This window comes from Myxine glutinosa, chromosome 4 (genome assembly GCF_964187855.1).
Source record: "Myxine glutinosa chromosome 4, kmMyxGlut1.1, whole genome shotgun sequence".
Classification (NCBI taxonomy): Eukaryota; Metazoa; Chordata; class Myxini; order Myxiniformes; family Myxinidae; genus Myxine; species Myxine glutinosa.
The window spans coordinates 155,576,155-155,596,635 of NC_136264.1; the positions used below are offsets into that span (position 1 = coordinate 155,576,155).

The following is a 20,481-nucleotide window of genomic DNA, read 5'->3' on the forward strand; positions in this document are numbered from 1 at the left end:
GTCTGTTTGTCTGTTAATTGCCTACAGGTCACAATTTTATTCTGATCCTCACAAAACACCAAATGGTAGGGTTGGTCATAAGGAAGAAACCTATTGATTTGAGGACAAAGGTCAAAGGCCATTTTGAGGTCAAATTTCTAACATTGACATTTTTTATCTGATTGACTAGAAAGTTGAACAGCATTTGCATATTGTCACTAAATTGGGAAACCAACGATTTTTGAGGTATAAAGGTCAAAGGTCAACTCAAGGTCAACCTTTTAATATCATCAATTTTCATCTGTAAAATCGTCAATTTTCATCCAGTTAACCTGACAATTAAAGAACAATTGAATAGTACATCATGGAATTGGCCAACTATTTTTGGGGTCAAAAGGTCAAAAAGCAACTCAAGGTCAAACTTCTAAAAACATTGATTTTTGTCTGAAAATTGTCCATTTTCATCCTATTAACTTGAAAATTAAACAGCAATTGCTTAGTACATCACTGAATTGGGGAACGTACTATTTTTGAGGTCAAAAGGTCAAACTTCTAAAATCATTTTCATCTGAAAGATAATCAATTTGCATCTGATTGTACCGAGCTTCGATGAAGATCGTCAATTTAAATCTAATGAAATTGACAATTTTATGTCTCCATGGCAACATTTTTTTTAAGGTGGGGGGAGGGGGGTTGGATTTTGCAAGTATCGTGCTCTGCACGATGTCTTTCTTGTTTATCTATTTATTTGAACCTGAACCACGTGCGTTTACGGAAATTCTCAGATCGTAAGCCTGTTATGTCTACCAAAGGTACTCTGCCTTCTTCACTGACTCCCTGTCGAATCAAGTGATTAATCACTTTCCTCCTTGGTCTTAGTTCATCTTGTTTCTTTTCACCAACATTCTCAACCTCCATTTAATTTTTTTTATTCCCCAATAACTTTTGTCACTCTTTACATATCGATTGAACGAGTATTATTGATATTATTTGTCATTTTTATGTATTATTGATGACCTTTAACAACTATTTCATCGAGTCTTGCCCTGTCATGTTTCCACTGCACTGTAGGAATGTATTTCCGAAGCAGACGGCAGCACAGCTCATACTGAAGGCTGTGTCAAGCTACTTTGTAGCTACAACCACATCCTCACTGAAGTCGGTGTACTTTGTGCTGTCAGACAGCGAGAGTATTGGCGTCTACGTACAGGAACTGGCCAAGGTGGAAAACAACTGAGTAGAGTGAAATGGGTAGGGGGAAACTAGGGTTTGCCATGTATTTTGACTTCTGACAATAAAATGTTATTTTTATTATTCCCTCACAAAGGGTTGGAGTTGGGGGTTACGAGGGGATTGTTTGAGTGTGAGTGTGTTTGTGTGTACTCATCCAAAATATCATCCAACTGTTGATACTACAGTCACTCGGTTTTTTTTTTTTTTTTGCCATGTCCTTTTCTTTTCTTCTCATTTGTGATGGAGCATTCAGCCTTCTGAGAATTTCAACAGCTCTAATTTTAATGAATGAAGATGGTTAAATTAAGTGTTGCACAGGCGCAAATGTCTGTTTATATTTTGGATCAAAAGGAACTGAGGGTAATTTCGGTTTTTCTTTAAACATGATTTGACTTTCAAATTCACTTGTGATGCATCCTTGGTTATATTTGATGGCACTGAAAGAGTGATAGATCCTTTTCAAATTGTTAATGAAAATGAAATGCATGAAGTTAAGTGCGGTATCGTTTACAGCAGAGCAAGCCTCTAGTTTTGTGCTTGGATTTGGTGCACCTTCGTTATTCAATGCGTTAAGATGCAGAAAAACCGTCAATTCTTTTTCAATTTTAGAACGGATGACAGACAAGTAATCTCAGCAGAGCAAGTGTTTTGGAACTCAGGCTTTCCGAGGAACTCTTTTTAAAATGTGAACGTAGATAAACATTTTTCGTTATCTCCAAATATACACAAGCTGGAATACTTATCCGAGATGAAATTATAATTATACCGTCATGCATTTAGCATCGCCTGCTGTTCTTGCGAATTGGCAATTGCAACACTTGTACATTTCATCAGCACTCCTTTGAAGTGCATGTAATTACAAGGTCATTTGGCTCTCTTGAGAGATCACACATCTTCACTAACATTTTCCATTCCATTATTCGCACCTGCCCAGTTTACCTGTTTTAGCAAATGACTCCCTTTTTAAAGGTAATTGACATATTGGCAGTCAGACATTTGCGTGAGAGTCAGCATCTAGGTGAAGCTTGACAGTGAAAGTAAGGGTCTTAGTTTTCTTTCTTTTAGGTTTCTCATCACGGGTGTGCAACATTTGATCGACACCAGCATTACGTAGCGTTGAGATGTGCTCTCGATGTCTGCATCCTCATTCCCATTCGCCCATGCCACCCTCCAAAAAGTCCCGCTAAGACGAAAAAGTCACACATTAAACGGCAGCTGTGACGATTTATACAAGTTTTTTTTTAACACCTTCGATAGTATTTTTTTAGTCCATTGGCTCGTTTGTAAGTGCGTGCTCAAGTGAAATTGCGAAGTTTTAACTTTTTCGAAGTTTTATCCGAAGTGTGAGTCCGACTACTTGGCACGCTTTGCTTTAGCCTCAGCTTCTTCGACGTTTGTGGTTCATTTTGAACAGTTCACTTCCCTCGTTCTTCTCTCAGCTAAATTTTGCGGTATATTGTGAGTTAATGTTTTTATTTACTCATCTCTCGTTTTTATATGGTATAGCCAAAGCCTTCCATTTGTACTGTACTTGTTCGTGCAGGGGAAATTTTGCCGATAACAAAATTGTTTTTTATCTGCACCGCTAACTCATCCAACCTTCACAATACTAACGGCTCAAACTACTGTTGTGCTTGCGAGTTTTTCATCGCATCTTACGGCATTTGTTGTGAGTGTTGTGAATATAATTCTATACATGAATTACCAAGGGAAATCGGTGATGCTGCATCTCTTGCAATTGTCTTAATGTTGTGATTTTGATTCTTTGTCTTTGTTAATTTTGGTTCTCTTTGACTCCATTATATTTCATTTTTTAGCTTTGGCAATAATGCTTCTTGGGCAGAGGAAAGTTTTGGTGATTTTTTTTGTTCTCTTTAATAAATGTTAAGATTTGAGGTTTTTTAAAAAGTGTGTGCCGTGCATGTATATGCTTGTGAATTGAGGTGCTGGCTAAGAGGGCACCTGGATGTATAAGATGCCTTTTCATTAAAGTTTTGCTATTGCCAAGGCGACACCAGGCAGACTGCCGCAGCAGATGATAATATGCCGTGGTGAATGCCAACCATGGCAAACGAAGGAAGGACCATCAATGTGACGTCCTTGATATTTTAATTTGTCTTTGATAAAGCATTTCAGTGCTCATATACCAGTCAAGTTTAAGTAGTTGATTGTCTCGAGACGAATGTTGTAATATCCGGTTTGACGCAATATGGCATCTAAATTGGTATGTGCGCATTCCCTAGTATCCTACAGTTTTCGTTTTACTATCCTTTCTTTTCTACTTCTTTCCAGGCTGTCCATATACTTTTTTATTTTAAATCCAATGGTAATAACATCATTGCTTAGAAAAAGAAAAAAAAAACTGCAAAATGAACTGCCAACACCTTTGTAACAGTTTTTTTAAAATTGCAGTTCTGGTAGCCATTGTTTGGATTGCTTTGTTTTTAGAAACCTGTAACGGTGCTGATGTACACCAGCACATAAACCTGTTTCTAATAGATTTAAACTTCAATGAAACCATTGACTGTGTTATCAATATACAGAACACCCTTTATCAATCCTCCACGTGTAACATAATAAGATAGACGTGTGTTGACCATTCAGAACATCGTGATGTGAAATGTGTGTTTATGTTCATTTCACAATTCAGTCTCCTTCATAAATCCTGCCAATGGGAGGTTGATGCAAAACACCAAACGATGACAATTTTGACGAGCCATTTGTGGTATTGTGATTGGTTAAAATACAATGGAGTTGACACCCATAATAGTCTGTGGATTAAACGTGATTCCGTTGAAGTGCACATTGGCAATTCTAAGAGAGCAATTTCAAAATACTTTGGCACTTATCTACATCTGACAACCTTTTCCAGATCCTATGGTCAGTCGTTATGCATCATATGTGTACAAATGCAGTTTTGCTGTGGATTTTGGCGGTTAAAACTGTTATGGCGCCTTTTGTATGTTTTGGTTTGTGCTAGCAAATAGGTTTAGTTTCCTGCTTGTATCGCAATATGAGTTTGTAGAAAAACACCATCATTAAAAAAGGTTTTTTGAGTTTTTGTGCATTTGGCTCATGATATTATGGTGAAATTGTAATGGGTGGTTATTTTGTACAATTCATTTTTTTTTTTGTATACAAGATCGAGGCTCGTGTAAGAGCTAACATTGATCACAAAAAGACAAACTGACACATAAAACATGATAAAGGGAGCGGGAGAAAAGATGCAGAGCAGGGACATCGGGAGATTTGGGGGGAGGTGGCATGGAAAATGGGGACGGGGGTGGGACAGGTAAAAAAAACACATGGACACTGCTAGGACTTCCAGGAAAGAAGTCGGTATGTCAAAAAAGTGGATCTGGGGTGAATTAACTGGGGTAGAAAAGATCAAGGTTTTGGATGGGAGAAAATATGAGATGGCGGTGAACAGCTGTTTTAAAGACCTGGAGGGATGAGTGGGATTGAAGAGAGTTTGTTCCAGATGTGGGAAAAATAGGAATGAAAGAATGAAGGTGAATAGAGAGTTGATTTTGGAAGTTTAACCATAAGAGGGTTGCTGGCAGATCTTGTGCAACCTGTATGAATATTTGAGGGTACAGAGAGAGATGGGGGAGCAAGGCCGGAGAGGAGTCGGTAGAAGACAAAGACCACCAACCTGCCTGCGGTGACTGAGTGAAAGGCCCTTGGAGTTAGCTTCATCGTGGGAGATTACAATGATTATGAAAGCTTTGGTTTCAACAGCGTGAAGCCGAGCTAGGTGTGAGGCAGGAGCACCGGCCCAGATTGGAGAACAGTATTGCATTGAGCTGCAGATGAAAGCCTTGTATGTGGTGAGGAGCTCGGGTGTGCCAAGGAAAGACCGCATGACGGAGGATGCCCAGTCGGCGACTAGCTTTGGAGGCCAACTTGGAAATGTGGTTTCCCAAGAAAGATCATGGCAGATAGTGAGACCCAAAAGCTTGAGTGACAGAACTTCTTGTAGAGGATTGTTGAGAAAGTAGGTGGGAAGTTTGTCCAGTCAGTCTTTTTGGAGAGACATCGTGAGAGTGTGAGATTTGTCAGGATTGAAAGACATGTTCCACTTGTTTGACCAGTCTGATTTTGTCCAGGTCTGCAGAGAGTGAGGAGGCTGCAGACTGCCTATCTGAGGGATGAGGTATGGAGCGGCAGAGAGTGGAGTCATCAGCAAAGAGATAGGATTTTCCAGAGTCGGAGAGATCATTGATGAAGACCAGAAAAAGCACAGGGACCAGAACACTGCCTTGGGGAACTCCAGCCTGAACAGGAAGGGGAGAAGAGAGAAAACTTTTCAAGGCCACACGTTGACTACGACTAGAGAGGAATTCTGCAAGCCATGCGTGGAGATTTGCATGTATACCATAGGAAGTGAGTTTGGTGAGCAGAGCGGTGATGCGCTGAGTTGCAATAATAAACCACATTGATGCACTGAGTTGACATTTCACAATAAATATCCGTGCAGCCTCTAAGAAAACTACTTCCGTGCAAACATTTATTTAATTCCCAAACTGCAGAGAAGAAAAATGTTGATGCTCAACGAGGGATGAATTTCATGTACTTTCCTTGAAATTTATTTATTTCACAAACCCTAACCCTAAATATGCTTGAAATAGTGTTACTTGTTTTTTTTTCTACTTCTTCCTCTTTTCTTGTTCTTCTCTATGTACCCCATTCATCTATCTATAATTCCAGTAATCTCTGTGTGTGTGTGTGTGTATGTGTGTATGTCTGTGTGTTTGTCTGTGACCGCTGTTTCTCGACAACCACGGGTCCGATATACTTGAAACTTGCCAGGTATATTGCTGGGGACCCGAGGATGTGCCTTTTCAAGGTTTCATATTAATCGGACAAGTAGTTACCGAGCTATGGCGATTTCTTTACCAAACTCCGCAAGCCGTTCGCTTTGGACCAAACCATTTCATGTAAATAGAGGGGGGGGTTCTGTGGTCGTTGCGAATGGACCAAACCATTTCATGTAAATAGAGGGGGGGGTTCTGTGGTCGTTACTGCCACGTGGTTTCAAAGTTTTTTTTTGTTGTTGTTTGCACGCATGCTTTTTTGCACGCACATACGGGCACCCACGGACGGGCACGTCCTAGTATATATAAAGCAAAAAAAACAAAAAACGTGACAATCCAGAAAGGAAATCTTTCTCGGACCTCTAAAGCCCACCACCTCACACTAGCTGATGCAATGCAACAAGACAATTTGCGACATTTTAGTCATCCTGTAATGTACGGCAGTTGACATCCTTCGATCAATGTTTTCAGATGTGTCGGCGATCGCCATAAAAGTTGTGAACTTAAATTTTTTTACGACGAGTTGCCGACAGCGGTTGTGCATCACCGTGTAGTGTATTTCGGTCCACGATGATCGCCAACAAGGCGCAATGTAATGACCAATTAAACTTCCGTTTTTAGTGAATTCTGGCCGTCGTGTCTATATGGCAAACTTTTGGTCAGAAAAGAGGTCCAGCTCATAGATTTACATGCTTTTCTAGATCATTAAAGAGTGTTGTATGCATCCTCTGGATGTTAGCATAAAAGTTCACAAGCAAGTTGTTGAACGCTCCTTCTGGCCTTATCTCCACCCAGGGCTTTTCCCACAGCCGCTTTTTCTCCTGGCTTGCCGTCGGCGATGTATCAGTGTTATGTGTTACCTCCCCAAACCCTGATTACGGTGCACCTCAGAGTCTCGAGAGGGAATGCGGCAGAAATATTTGCTATTTTGCATGTTCTAATAAACCATGGTAAAACCACACCAATGCAATTGTAGAACAAAACAAGTAATTGTATTAAGAACTCTCACATACACAATAATAACACTATGAAAGAAAGTACAATGAAAATGTCACGCATCAAATGAGCAATACATATGATGGTACCATCATTCCCCAATGAAGCAATAAACTCACGACACGACAAACGTGAGTGGGATGTAACATTTCCCAAAGTCCGTGCACGGGTCACCACGCTGGTTGAAGATCGAGGTCGTGCAGAACTACGAGAATAGGCAGGTATCAACAAGGTGGCAGACGAGGAGTTACGAGGTGATAGGTCGATATGGGAATTGAGCCGATATGTAAACCAACGGCAATCAACACGATGAAGTCGATATGGAAATCCCAACGGCAAAACAAGATGCACCAAGCGGACAGCCTCTTCTTCTTCGCGGACAAAATGGCGTATAGGCTCGTAATGGAGGCGCTTAATTTCTCCAACAACGACTCACACTTGGTGATAAAACCTGAGACGCAGGTTTAATTGCACTTGCAATGTATGACGATGTCACAAACAATCCCTTTCACGGGAAGCTTCAACTCATTCGCGACCAATATAGAAAAACAAGTCCACTCGCATCCTCGACGTGACTCACAGCTCTCTCCTCCTCTCTCTGCCCATATCGATCTCTTCTTCCGGTCTCTTTGCCGCGTTTTCCTTTTTCCGTCACAAACATTTATTGTCCCCCATCGGGACGATGGTTTTCCCCTCCGTCCGTGTGTCCGTCCGTCCGTGCTAGCGTACGTGCGTGCGTAAGCGAAGGATCGTATTCAAATTTGGTCTGTGGGTGCAACCCACGTCAAAATCCAAGATGGCCTCCGCCATTTATGTCTGACGCCATGTATGTCTGAACCTTGTGAGCTGAATATCTTGAAAAATAAGCGAAGTACCAACTTCTAATCTGGTGTGTGGGTGTATCTAGGCATAAGGAAGAAGGCTATTGAAAATTGGGTCGCCACGTCAAAATCCAAGATGGCCGCCACCATATATATGTCTGAGCCTTGTGAGCGAAATATCTTGAAAAATAAATGAACTACTAACGTCTAGTCTGGTGTGTGGGTGTACCTAGGCAGAAGGAAGAACGCTATTGAAAATTGGGTCGCCACGTCAAAATCCAAGATGGCTGCCGCCATTTATGTCTGAACTTTGTGAGGGGAATATCTTGAAAAATAAGCGAAGTACCAACTTCTAATCTGGTGTGTGGGTGTATCTAGGCATAAGGAAGAACGCTATTGAAAATTGGGTCGCCACGTCAAAATCCAAGATGGCCGCCTTGCGTCTTACACTTTGTCAACTCGCATCATTTCACCGACGGGGGACCGAGGCGTAACGCTTGTTTTTATCTTTTACTAAAGTCATCTCCATTTCACATAAAAATCTTAACAACAATATTATCTGAAACTAAAAATCCTACAAACATATAATAATAACAAAGGCGGAAGTGATGAATCCGCACCATTTCTGATGCCAAAGAAGCAGTGCTCCGAGCTTTCACCCTTCTCATACTCTCCCGCATGTCTTCTTCATCGCCATTTTGTTTTCTGACAGTGTCATCGGCAGTCGCATAGTGTCTACGACAAAACGATCCAATATAAGCATCCTCGCCCACGGTTTTGTCGTCTTGTCTGCTGATGTGTGGGGAGCTTTAATCTCATAAACCATCGTTAAAGACTACAAATTCTTGATAAACGGACTTGTCTCTGGAGGAAGTATGACAGTGGGAGAGACACTCACAAAGGATGCCAATTAAGCCCGAAGAGAACAAAAAAAACAAGCGCCATAACAATACATGAGTGCTAAACTCAAATACTGCGCATACTGTGTGCCCAAGTACCAAATACGACATGTAAAAGACTTTCGATATCTAAGATTAAAATTCGATATCTAACAGCCATAATAACAACGTTGGACTGGTGGAATAGTCTAGACTAGAGTGTCCAGACGAGGTATGTAGACTTGCCTCAGCTCTCTAGCCTGCATTCAAATCTCACCCAGCTACAAACTGTCATCCTAGTATTTTGCTGGAAGGTCGTGTATGTGTGTGTGTGTGTGTGTGTGTGTGTGTGTGTGTGTGTGTGTGTGTGTGTGTGTTACCACACGTGTGTTATCACCATGTGTGTGTTGTCACTCAGATGGATGTTAAACTTTGTGACTTGTCTTCTGGCATTAGTTGGTGGATGTTAAATATCTCACGTGTCCTCTACAAAGTGTCTGGAACCCTACTACGTTCCAAATTCAAGCCCTGATTACCACTTTGAAGGCCAAACCACACAGTGTAACCCTTGCCATGATGTTGCTTGGGGCAGAACAACAAAAATAAAGAATGGCAGTTAGTCTGTGACATGAAGAATTCCCCTTAACCCTTAAATGCAGGCGTCAAAAATCCTACATAAACGCAGCCATTGGGCCTCGGAGGCCCCACAAATGTATTCGTGTAATGTTTTTTTTTTGTTTTAAATATATATTTTTTCTTTCATGCCCTTTTTCAATCCAAGTCGATGCTTGTGGATGTGTATTTGCTCAGAAAATGTGAATCATTGATCCTATTGTTTGGAAGAATCCCATACAAGTAATGAATTTATTTTTTTTGCAAAAAAACATTTTTGTTCTTGGTTTTTCTACTTTTTTTCTCTAAAAAGATGACGCTCATGGAGGAGTATTTGCTCAAAAAGTATAATTCACTGATCCTTTTATTTCGAATGTATATGACCACAACTGTCAAAAATCTTACACCACTGCAGCCATAGGACCTCGGAGGCCCCACAAATGTATTCATGTGCAGTTTGTTTTTGTTTTGTTTTTTTATAGATTTTTTTTCTTTCATATCCTTTTTCTATCCAAGTCGATGCTCATGGATCATGGATGTGTATTTGCCCAGAAAATGTGAATCATTGATCCTATTATTTGGAAGAATCCCATACAAGTAATGAATTTATTTTTTTTTTTGCAAAAAAAAAAACAATTTGGGAGCTTCTGTCTTGTGGCAGAAGGTAATGTGTAATGTGTTATGGGGGGGGGGGGGGGGGGTTCAACTTTTTTTCTCCAAAAAGTTGAGGCTCATGGAGGAATATTTGCTCAAAAAATATGATTCACTGATCCTTTCATTTAGAATGTATATGTCCACAACATTGTCAAAAATCCTACACCAATGCAGTCCTGGGAGGCCCAGGCATTTTATTTACTTATTATGATTATGTGTAATGTGTAATTTGTAATGGGTAATGTGTTATGGGTAATGTGTTATGGGTAATGTGTTATGGGTAATGTGTAATTGGTAATGTGTTATGGGTAATGTGTAATATGTTATGGGTAATGTGTAATGTGTAATGGGTAATATGTTATGGGTAATGTGTAATGTGTAATGTGTAATGGTTAATGGGTAATGTGTAATGTGTAATGGGTAATGTGTAATGGGTAATGTGTAATGGGTAATGTGTAATGGGTAATGTGTTATGGGTAATGTGTTATGGGTAATGTGTAATGTGTTATGGGTAATGTGTAATGTGTTATGGGTAATGTGTAATGTGTTATGGGTAATGTGTAATGTGTTATGGGTAATGTGTTATGGGTAATGTGTCATGTGTTATGGGTTATGGGTAATGTGTAATATGTAATGTGTTATGTGTAATGTGTTATGGGTTATGTGTAATATGTAATGTGTAATGTGTAATATGTAATGGGTAACGTGTAATATGTAATGTGTTATGTGTAATGTGTGATGGGTAATGTGTAATATGTAATGGGTAATGTGTCATGTGTTATGGGTTATGGGTTATGTGTTATGGGTAATGTGTAATATGTAATGGGTAATGTGTCATGTGTTATGGGTTATGGGTAATGTGTAATGTGTAATGTGTTATGGGTAATGTGTAATATGTCATGGGTAAAGTATAATGTGTTATGTGTAATGGGTAATGTATAATAGTACATGGTGTTATGTAAAATTATTATATGTAAGTGCAAAATTTGCTACACTAGTGGAACCAATGTTTTTTTGCATCTATATACCCTTGGCAACAAGACCTGAGTTGGTTCCATTTTTTTCAATGGCGTCTTCGGCGACCATTTTGAATTTCAAAATGGCCGCCGTTTTTTGCAATTTTGTATGTATTCTAATTTCTACAGTCTTAAACTACACATATATAACTATAATTACAATAATGAAAGAAATATGAACATTTGCTTTATTCTTTTTTATCTTACAGGTGTTCATAGACAAGTTGGATTTCAGCTTCACCGCCGCATAATGTCATCGTTTGAAGAGCCGCCTTTGAAGAAGCAATGCACAAGTTACGAACTTTGTGTATTCTGCCAAGAGAGAACTCCTGAACCTTTGGTTGACGTTGCTCATGCCAATTTCAAATGTTCTTCATATGAAACATTTCTTAGCAGCTTACACAAAAGAGTGCAACTTGGCAACTTAAGCTTTGCGTCAGCTAGTAAGAGACTATGTGATGTTTCTTCAGTAGTACTTAAAGAAAAAAAGGCTACATGGCACAAGCAATGTTACAAGGCAGTGACAAATCGTGCTCATATCAAACGTGATGAAGTGAACTTTTGTAAATCTTGTGAATCAAATAATATTTCAAATCTGACGAACCGCAAGAGGGGACGACCGTCGAATCCTCAAAACCGAGCAGCACCGTCAACTTCAGCAACAACTGTGTCAACAGTTACAAGATCTCAAAGCAAAAGTGACTCATTCTTCAGAGATAAATGTTTCTTTTGCCAGAAAGATCATCACCTTTGTTACACTCGTAACTGGGAAATGAGGTTCTCCATCCTTGTACTAGTTATAGTAGAGGCTCGCATTTCACAGATATTGTCAATAAGAGTGGAAACAAGACTTGGCAGGTAAACCTAGGTGATGTGATAACTTCTGGTGATTTACTTGCTAGAGATATTGTGTACCATCACCGTTGTTACACTCGTAACTGGGAAAAATATGTTCAACGTCCACATCGTAAGGGTGGTGAGTTGTCCTTTGAAGCCAAACAGGAAGAGAACCTGAAATCCATAGCAGCTGAAGTCGAGTTTACAAGCATCATACAGCAAAGGATTGATGAAGGAGAGTTCATTCCCATACCTGATGTGCACCTTCTGTATAAAGATATCTTCCAGAACCACAACGTTCCTGGTTTTGATCCCAACAAGAGGCTATACTTAAACCAGAAACTGAAGAACAACCTGGATAATGTCGAAATCACAGGCATATCTGGAAAATGATCAACAGTTCATTCCAGTGATGCTGGTGCTGCAGCTATTCGGGCAGCTTCTGCTGAACAAAAGGATATGCAAGCAAAGTTCAAAATTCTCTTTCAAAGTGGAAAGATTATAAGAAATGCAATAACACAGGCGAGGCAAAATCCTTGGAAATTTGAGGGGTCGCTAAAGGACAGTATTGAAGTTGGAATACCGGAACAACTGTTCTGTATGATAAGATGGATCATCCAGGGAGCAGCCACCACCAAAACACAATCACGCAATGAAAAGATAAATGGAACATGTGCACTTATTGGACAGCGCATCGTCCAGGAGTTCAAATCTGATCGGCAGGTGCAATATCAGCCAAAGTCCTCAACTTCTACCTTCAGGTTCACAACTGAAACGCCATTAGGGGTTGGACTTTCACTCCATAACCATCATGCACACCGCAGTCGCAGAGACATAGACATGTTGTACCAGAGTGGCATTGGTGTTTCATATCAACGTGTAAAGGAGATCACTTCAAAGATTGCCACCACAGTCCAAGAGAATATGAACGAATTCAATGGCGTTTACGTGCCTCCAGGACTGTTGAAAAATCTGCCAATCAGATGCTCAGCTGATAACAAAGATGCCAAGGTAGACACAGCTGATGGACGGAACACATTCCATGGGACTGCTCTTGCTGTCTATCAACGAGTTCCCCCAGATGTATCAGAATACGAGACTGCAGCTGAACCACTGAAGCTGCATGACAACACCTCAACAAAACTTGAGAACATCCTGCCAACTGTGACTGAAATGTCTGACTGTACAATTACTGGTAACCCCAAGCCAAGTAGAAGTCCACGCTATGACAACTTTCAACTTGGTCAGTATCAAGATAAAGTTGTTAATGCAACACAGCAAGACTTTGCATGACTACTTTCACGGTATTCACAGAGGCACCATGAAGAGACATCAGACGGTATACCAGTTTGGTCAGCATACAATTCTCGTGTGTGCACTCCAGAAGAGAACAAGACACCCAACCTTGCTCAAGATCACACAATGCCTATCATTAAGGCACCAGCTCGTGGGTGGACAACACTGGTGACAGTTCTTGAGAAGCTTTCGTACCTCAATAGTGTTGTATGTCCAGAAAACACTGAAAAGATCTTAGTTACATTTGACATGGATCTTTACAAGAGGGCCCTAAAGTTAGAATATCTTCATGACCAATATGCTGGGAAATGGATGGTATGCCCTGGTGGTTTCCACACTGTCTTGTGTGCACTAAGGTGCCTTGGGAGGACTGTTGAGCAGACACTCTAATCATTCTTCATGCAGCTGAGATCTCTGCAGCTGGAAAGAATGTGCATATCATGACCCAAGACACAGATGTTATGGTACTTGCTCTACAGAGACTCACAGTTCTTGGTCCTCAGACAACCATGCTTATGGGAACAGGTGACAAAAGACGAAAGGTGTCACTGAAACCAATATATGACCGTCTTGGTACATCAAAAGCTGCAGCACTTCCTGGATTTCACTGTATAACAGGATGCGACACATGTGGTCATATTAGAGGTATCGGCAAAAAGACTGCCCTTCAAGGCCTTTAGTAAAGCAACACCAGAAGAACTCACGGCATTGAGTCAACTTGGTGCTGAAGAAATGCCATCTGCAAATGTTGCCTCAGGATGTGAGAGGTTTCTCTGCAGGCTCTTGAGCACAAAAAGGGACTTACAGGCCAACAGAGCCGGGAAGCTGAGGTGGAAACGCTTCACGAGCCAACCCGGGGGGATAGACAAAATACCTCCAACTTCTGGTGTGTGGTATCAACACATCCTCAGGGCGCACATGCAAGCATATATTTGGAACCAAGACCTTGTGGAAAATCCAAATATTCCAGACCCGTTTAAGCTAGGCTGGTCATGTGATGCAGATAACATTCCAATACCTATCCTCTCAGAAATTGCAATAGCTCCCGAATCTGTGGTCGAGCTTGTTAGGTGTGGATGTGGAATAAGCAAATGCTCCAGAAGATGTTCCTGCAGGCGACACAATCTGACATGCACAGAGTTTTTTTTTTTTTTTTTTTTTTTTTAATACAAGATCGAGGCTCGTGAAAGAGCGAACATTAATCACACAGAAAGACAAACCGACACATAAAACATATAACATAGGGAGCGGTAGACAAGATGGGGAGACAGGGGGAAGGACACAAACACAACATTTGAGAGCAGGGACCGAGAGACATGGAGACATCGAGAGATCTGAGAGAGGGCGAGGGCTTTGGGGGGGGGGGGGGCGTGGGAAGGGGGCGGTGGGAGAGGTATAAAACATATGGACACTGCCAGGACTTCCAGGAAAGAAGTTGGAATTTCAAACAAGGTGGATCTGGGGTGAATTAGTGGGGGTAGAAAAGATCAAGGTTTTGGATGGGGGAAGATAAGAGATGGTGGTGAACAGCTGTTTTAAAGACCTGGAGGGAGGAGTGGGATTGAAGGGAGTGAGGGAGTTTGTTCCAGAGGCGGGAGAAAAGAGGAATGAAAGAGTGAAGGTGAGCAGAGAGCCGAGATTTCGGCAGTTTAACCATCAGAGGGTTGCTGGCCGATCTTGTGCGACCTGTAGGAATATTTGGGGGACAGAGCACAGAGAGAGCTGGGGGTGCAAGGCCGGAGAGGAGTCGGTAGAAGACAGAAAGACCACCTACCTGCCTGCGGTGAGTGAGTGAAAGGCCCTCAGAGATAGCTTCATCGCGGGAGATTCCAATAATTCTGAAAGCTTTGGTTTCAACAGCGTGAAGCCGAGCTAGGTGTGAGGCAGGAGCACCGGCCCATAGGGGAGAACAGTACTCCATTGAGCTGCGGATGAAAGCCTTGTATGTGGTGAGGAGCTCAGGTGTGCCGAGGAAGGACTTCGCACGACGGAGGATGCCCAGTCGGCGACTGGCTTTGGAGGCCAGCTTGGAAATGTGGTTTTCCCAAGAAAGATCATGGCAGATAGTGAGACCCAAAATCTTGAGCGACAGAACTTCTTGGAGAGGATTGTTGAGAAAGTAATGTCATGTGCATGTGGATGTGGAGCAGATGAAGAATGTGCCAACACGGCTGTGCAACAAACTCGGGAACTTGAAAACCCTGATGATGACAACTAGGCATAGATATTACAATGAAGAAAACAAAACTGATATTTACAAAATTATGGACCTTTGAATGTTTGACCATTGTCAAAATATATTGCACTATTGTCTAAAGAGATGATTATACCAGGAACATTATTCAATGTTACCTTATATTTGAATAGTAGTAGTAACTTTAATATTTGGCAGCCATTTTGAAATTCAAGATGACTAATGATGACCTTTGGGTTTCAGTTTTGTTTGGTATTAACATTAACACGCTTTGGCATAGCTTGACAAGACAAATAATAATAAATAAATAATAAAATTTACTTATAATATGCTTTTGCTTGCCTTTGTGCAAATGAAGCACAGCAAATACTTCAAATGGTGGCCATTTTGAATTTCAAGATGGCTGATATTCCACGAAAGAGTTTTTGTTAACTAGATATTAGTGTTCGAGTAGCTTTTCTGTACAAAGAATGACACAAATGCCAGAAAAAATGGTCAAAGTGTTTTATGTGAAAAGATACATCTTTCAAAATGAAAATAATGGCAAAATTGGTTCAAATGGCGGCCATTTTGAATGTTAAGATGACTTATATTTCTCAAAAAACGTCTGTTAACTGGATATGTGTTTGGGTGGATTTTCTGTACAAGGAATGACAAAAATGCCAGAAAAAATGGTTAATCAAAGTGTTTTATGTGAAAAGATACATACGAAATTGCAAAAAATGGCGGCCATTTTGACTTTCAAAATGGCCGCCAAAGACGCCATTGAAAAAAATGGAACCAACTCAGGTCTTGTTGCCTCGGGTATAAGGATTCCAAAAAACATTGGTTCCACTAGTGTCGAAAATTTTTCACTACAATGACACAACACCATGTACTATAATGTGTTATGGGTTATGTGTAATGTGTAATGGGTAAAGTATAATGTGTTATGTGTAATGTGTAATGTGTAATGTGTTATGTGTGATGTGTCATGGGTAAAGTATAATGTGTAATGTGTAATGTGTAATGTGTAATGTGTAATGCGTTATGTGTAATGTGTAATATGTACTGAGGAAAGTATAATGTGTTATGTGTAATGTGTAATGTGTTATGTGTAATGTGTAATGGGTAAAGTATAATGTGTTATGTGTAATGTGTAATGTGTAATGTGTTATGTGTGATGTGTCATGGGTAAAGACTAATGTGTAATGTGTAATGTGTAATGTGTAATGTGTAATGTGTAATGCGTTATGTGTAATGTGTAATATGTACTGAGGAAAGTATAATGTGTTATGTGTAAGGTGTAATGGGTAATGTATAATGTGTAATGGGGAAAGTATAATGTGTTATGTGTATTTGGGTAATGTATAATGTGTAATGGGGAAAGTATAATGTGTTATGTGTAATGGGTAATGTATAATGTGTAATGGGGAAAGTATAATGTGTTATGTGTAATGGGTAATGTATAATGTGTAATGGGGAAAGTATAATGTGTTATGTGTAATGGGTAATGTATAATGTGTTATGGGTAATATGTAATGTGTAATGTATAAAGTGTTATGTCTAATGGGTAATGTATAATGTGTTATGGGTAATATGTAATGTGTAATGGGGAAAGTATAATGTGTTATGGGTAATGGGTAATGTATAATGTGTAATGGGGAAAGTATAATGTGTTATGTGTAATGGGTAATATATAATGTGTTATGGGTTATGTGTAATGTGTTGTGGGTAATGTGTAATATGTAATGGGTAAAGTATAATGTGTTATGGGTAATATGTAATGTGTAATGGGTAATGTATAGTGTGTTATGTGTAATGGGTAATGTATAATGTGTTATGGGTAATATGTAATGTGTAATGGGGAAAGTATAATGTGTTATGGGTAATGGGTAATGTATAATGTGTAATGGGGAAAGTATAATGTGTTATGTGTAATGGGTAATGTATAATGTGTTATGGGTTATGTGTAATGTGTTGTGGGTAATGTGTAATATGTAATGGGTAAAGTATAATGTGTTATGGGTAATATGTAATGTGTAATGGGTAATGTATAGTGTGTTATGTGTAATGGGTAATGTATAATGTGTTATGGGTAATATGTAATGTGTAATGTATAATGTGTTATGTGTAATGGGTAATGTATAATGTGTTATGGGTAATATGTAATGTGTAATGTATAATGTGTTATGTCTAATGGGTAATGTATAATGTGTTATGGGTAATATGTAATGTGTAATGTATAAAGTGTTATGTCTAATGGGTAATGTATAATGTGTTATGGGTAATATGTAATGTGTAATGTATAAAGTGTTATGTCTAATGGGTAATGTATAATGTGTAATGGGTAATGTATAGTGTGTTATGTCTAATGGGTAATGTATAATGTGTTATGGGTAATATGTAATGTGTAATGTATAAAGTGTTATGTTTAATGGGTAATGTATAATGTGTTATGGGTAATATGTAATGTGTAATGTATAATGTGTTATGTCTAATGTGTAATGTATAATGTGTTATGTCTAATGGGTAATGTATAATGTGTTATGGGTAATATGTAATGTGTAATGTATAATGTGTTATGTCTAATGTGTAATGTATAAAGTGTTATGTCTAATGGGTAATGTATAATGTGTTATGGGTAATATGTAATGTGTAATGTATAATGTGTTATGTCTAATGTGTAATGTATAATGTGTTATGTCTAATGGGTAATGTATAATGTGTTATGGGTAATATGTAATGTGTAATGTATAATGTGTTATGTCTAATGTGTAATGTATAATGTGTTATGGGTAATATGTAATGTGTAATGTATAAAGTGTTATGTCTAATGTGTAATGTATAATGTGTTATGAATGACGATTTTACCTCGAATCTGAATGAAATATTGATATATTTATTCCATCGAATTATTTATATCCAAGTTATAGGAGCATACAAGAAGGCTCAGGCAAAGCAAAAAAAATTATATAACATGGATATAACACAAGAAAAATTATGTAATTTTAAGTGTATGTCGTTATTAATCTATTATTGTGGTTTTAAGTCATTTTTGACAGTGGGTACGGGAAAATATTCTGAAAACTCAAGGGGTACGGGTACTTAAAAAGGTTAAGAACCACTGGCCTAAAGGTACGCAGACTCGCCTCTAACCTGTCTATCCTGGGTTTTAATGCCTACCCCCCAATAAACAGCCATCCCGGTGTGCCGTCTCACTGATGGACGTTAAATAGGTGTCCTGTCTGTCAGCATTTGTTGGTGGATGTTAAAGATCCCACGGTGTTCTTCGTGAAGAGTAGGCGAGCTATCACCGGCACCATGGCCAGATTCCAAATTCCTGCCCGAACCAGCAGAGGGCACTGCATCAGCAGCACAGCTGTACCCAAAGTCAATGATGCTTCCCCGCAACCTCGCATGCATACGAATGAAGAAGAAGTTCTTTGTCTAATGCGTTATCAAAAAAGACGTAAACAAGTACACATACATTCAAAGTACACCGCCCCATGCCAAATAATTAAATATGCTGCAGCGCGGCATTGCCGGGGCGCCTCCGGCGCCCGGCAATACCGCAGTGCAGCTCATTGAGGCTGCATTGGGAGGGAGAGGTGTACACTAATTGATTGATTAATTGTATAATTAAAATCAATAAAAGATTATCACAAAATATTTTCATAATCAATTGGCTAATCGCATAACTAAACCAGTAGTGCTTCATCCGAAGATGTATCTTTTAGAAATTTAATTAAATAAGTCATTTATAAAAAATTAAATAATTAATTGATTACTCAATAAATAATTAATCGATTAATCAATAAATACTTAATAGATGAAATGATTAATCAATAAATCAAAAATATCCTTGATAGCCACATCACTTGGTCACTCATGTCCAAATATTAGCTTCCCAGCTCAAAAGGTGCCTGAGATATTGGCCAAATGAGAAAGAAAATAAATAAATGATTAATAATGAAAATAAATAAATAATAATCATAAAAAAATTAAATTATTAATCAATTTGGTCAGAGAACACATAAACTACCACTATTTCATCAGAATCTGTAACTTAAAAAAAAAAAATTTTTTTGTCATTAATCGAATAATTAAATAATTAATCGATTAATTGATTAATTAATAAATCAAAAATATCCTTTGCAGCCAAATCACCTGGTCATTGGCATGTCCAAATATCAGCTTCCTAACTCAAAAGGTGCCTGAGTTAATAATGGTCAGAAGATAAATGAAATTTAATTAATTAAATAAGTACTTAATTAAACGCTAATAATTAAATAACTCCTCAATTAATTGATTATTCAAAAAACAAAAAATACCGTATTTGACAAAGGACTTGCTCACTACTGTGCCGAAATTTCAGCTTCCTAGCTCAAAGGATGGCTGAGATATCGTCCGGACAACCAAGAAAACAAGAAACCAGAGTGAAAACTGAGTACTCTCTTTCAGCGTGCGTCACTGCCGAGCCCCCTTCGGTGCCCGGCAATGACGATTTGCAATGCCTGGAGGTGGCATAGGAAAGGAGCGGTGTACAATAGAATCAGTGTAAGCCGAGGACTAAGTGTATTTGATATAATATGGCCATCTGGGACTTTGTAAGACAGCAGCTCAATAAGCGTAATATTTTCGCGTGAGCAAGTACGAGCAAAACTTCGCTCGCCCATCCCATACACGTGGGCGTGGCCCAGGAATAGCTGTACGGCGATTGGCCGAATTTGAAGATGTGCAGGGAAATGGAAAAGCGCGCTTTTACAACAGCTTCTTCTTTTCCGAACTAATAGCCGATGCTGACGACTGGCACTGCTGTGCAGAATTGTCTCCGCTCAGGAGGAACAGAAAGAATCATCCCCATGCTATTAAATAAATAAGCAGTTTTAAGAACAGCACTTTATGATAATGTATTATATTAAAATTAACATTATTAGGGCATGCCCGTACTATATCTATATCTAAAATTATATCCCCCCCCTCTATTTACATGAAATGGTTTGGTCCAAAGCGAACGGCTTGCGAGTGGTGACAATCCCCCCCCCTCTATTTACATGCAATGGTTTGGTCCAAAGCGAACGGCTTCCGGAGTTTGGTAAAGAAATCGCCATCGCGTGCACAAACGCGCAGGAAAGCGAATGAATCGCAAATTCGTTTTTATTAGTT

At 39.3% G+C, this 20,481-nt stretch overlaps 1 protein-coding gene across 1 annotated transcript in view; it reads left to right on the forward strand.

Annotated features, from left to right (window-relative positions):
• The window catches only part of LOC137425435 (core histone macro-H2A.1), an 85,529-nt gene extending 81,261 nt beyond the window's left edge, over positions 1-4,268 (forward strand). The window contains exon 9 of the mRNA XM_068113872.2: positions 1,051-4,268. Within this exon, the coding sequence (XP_067969973.1) occupies positions 1,051-1,216 (166 nt within the window). The 3' untranslated portion in view covers positions 1,217-4,268. The remainder of the gene's footprint in view (positions 1-1,050) is intronic.
• Positions 4,269-20,481: the final 16,213 nt, after the last annotated feature.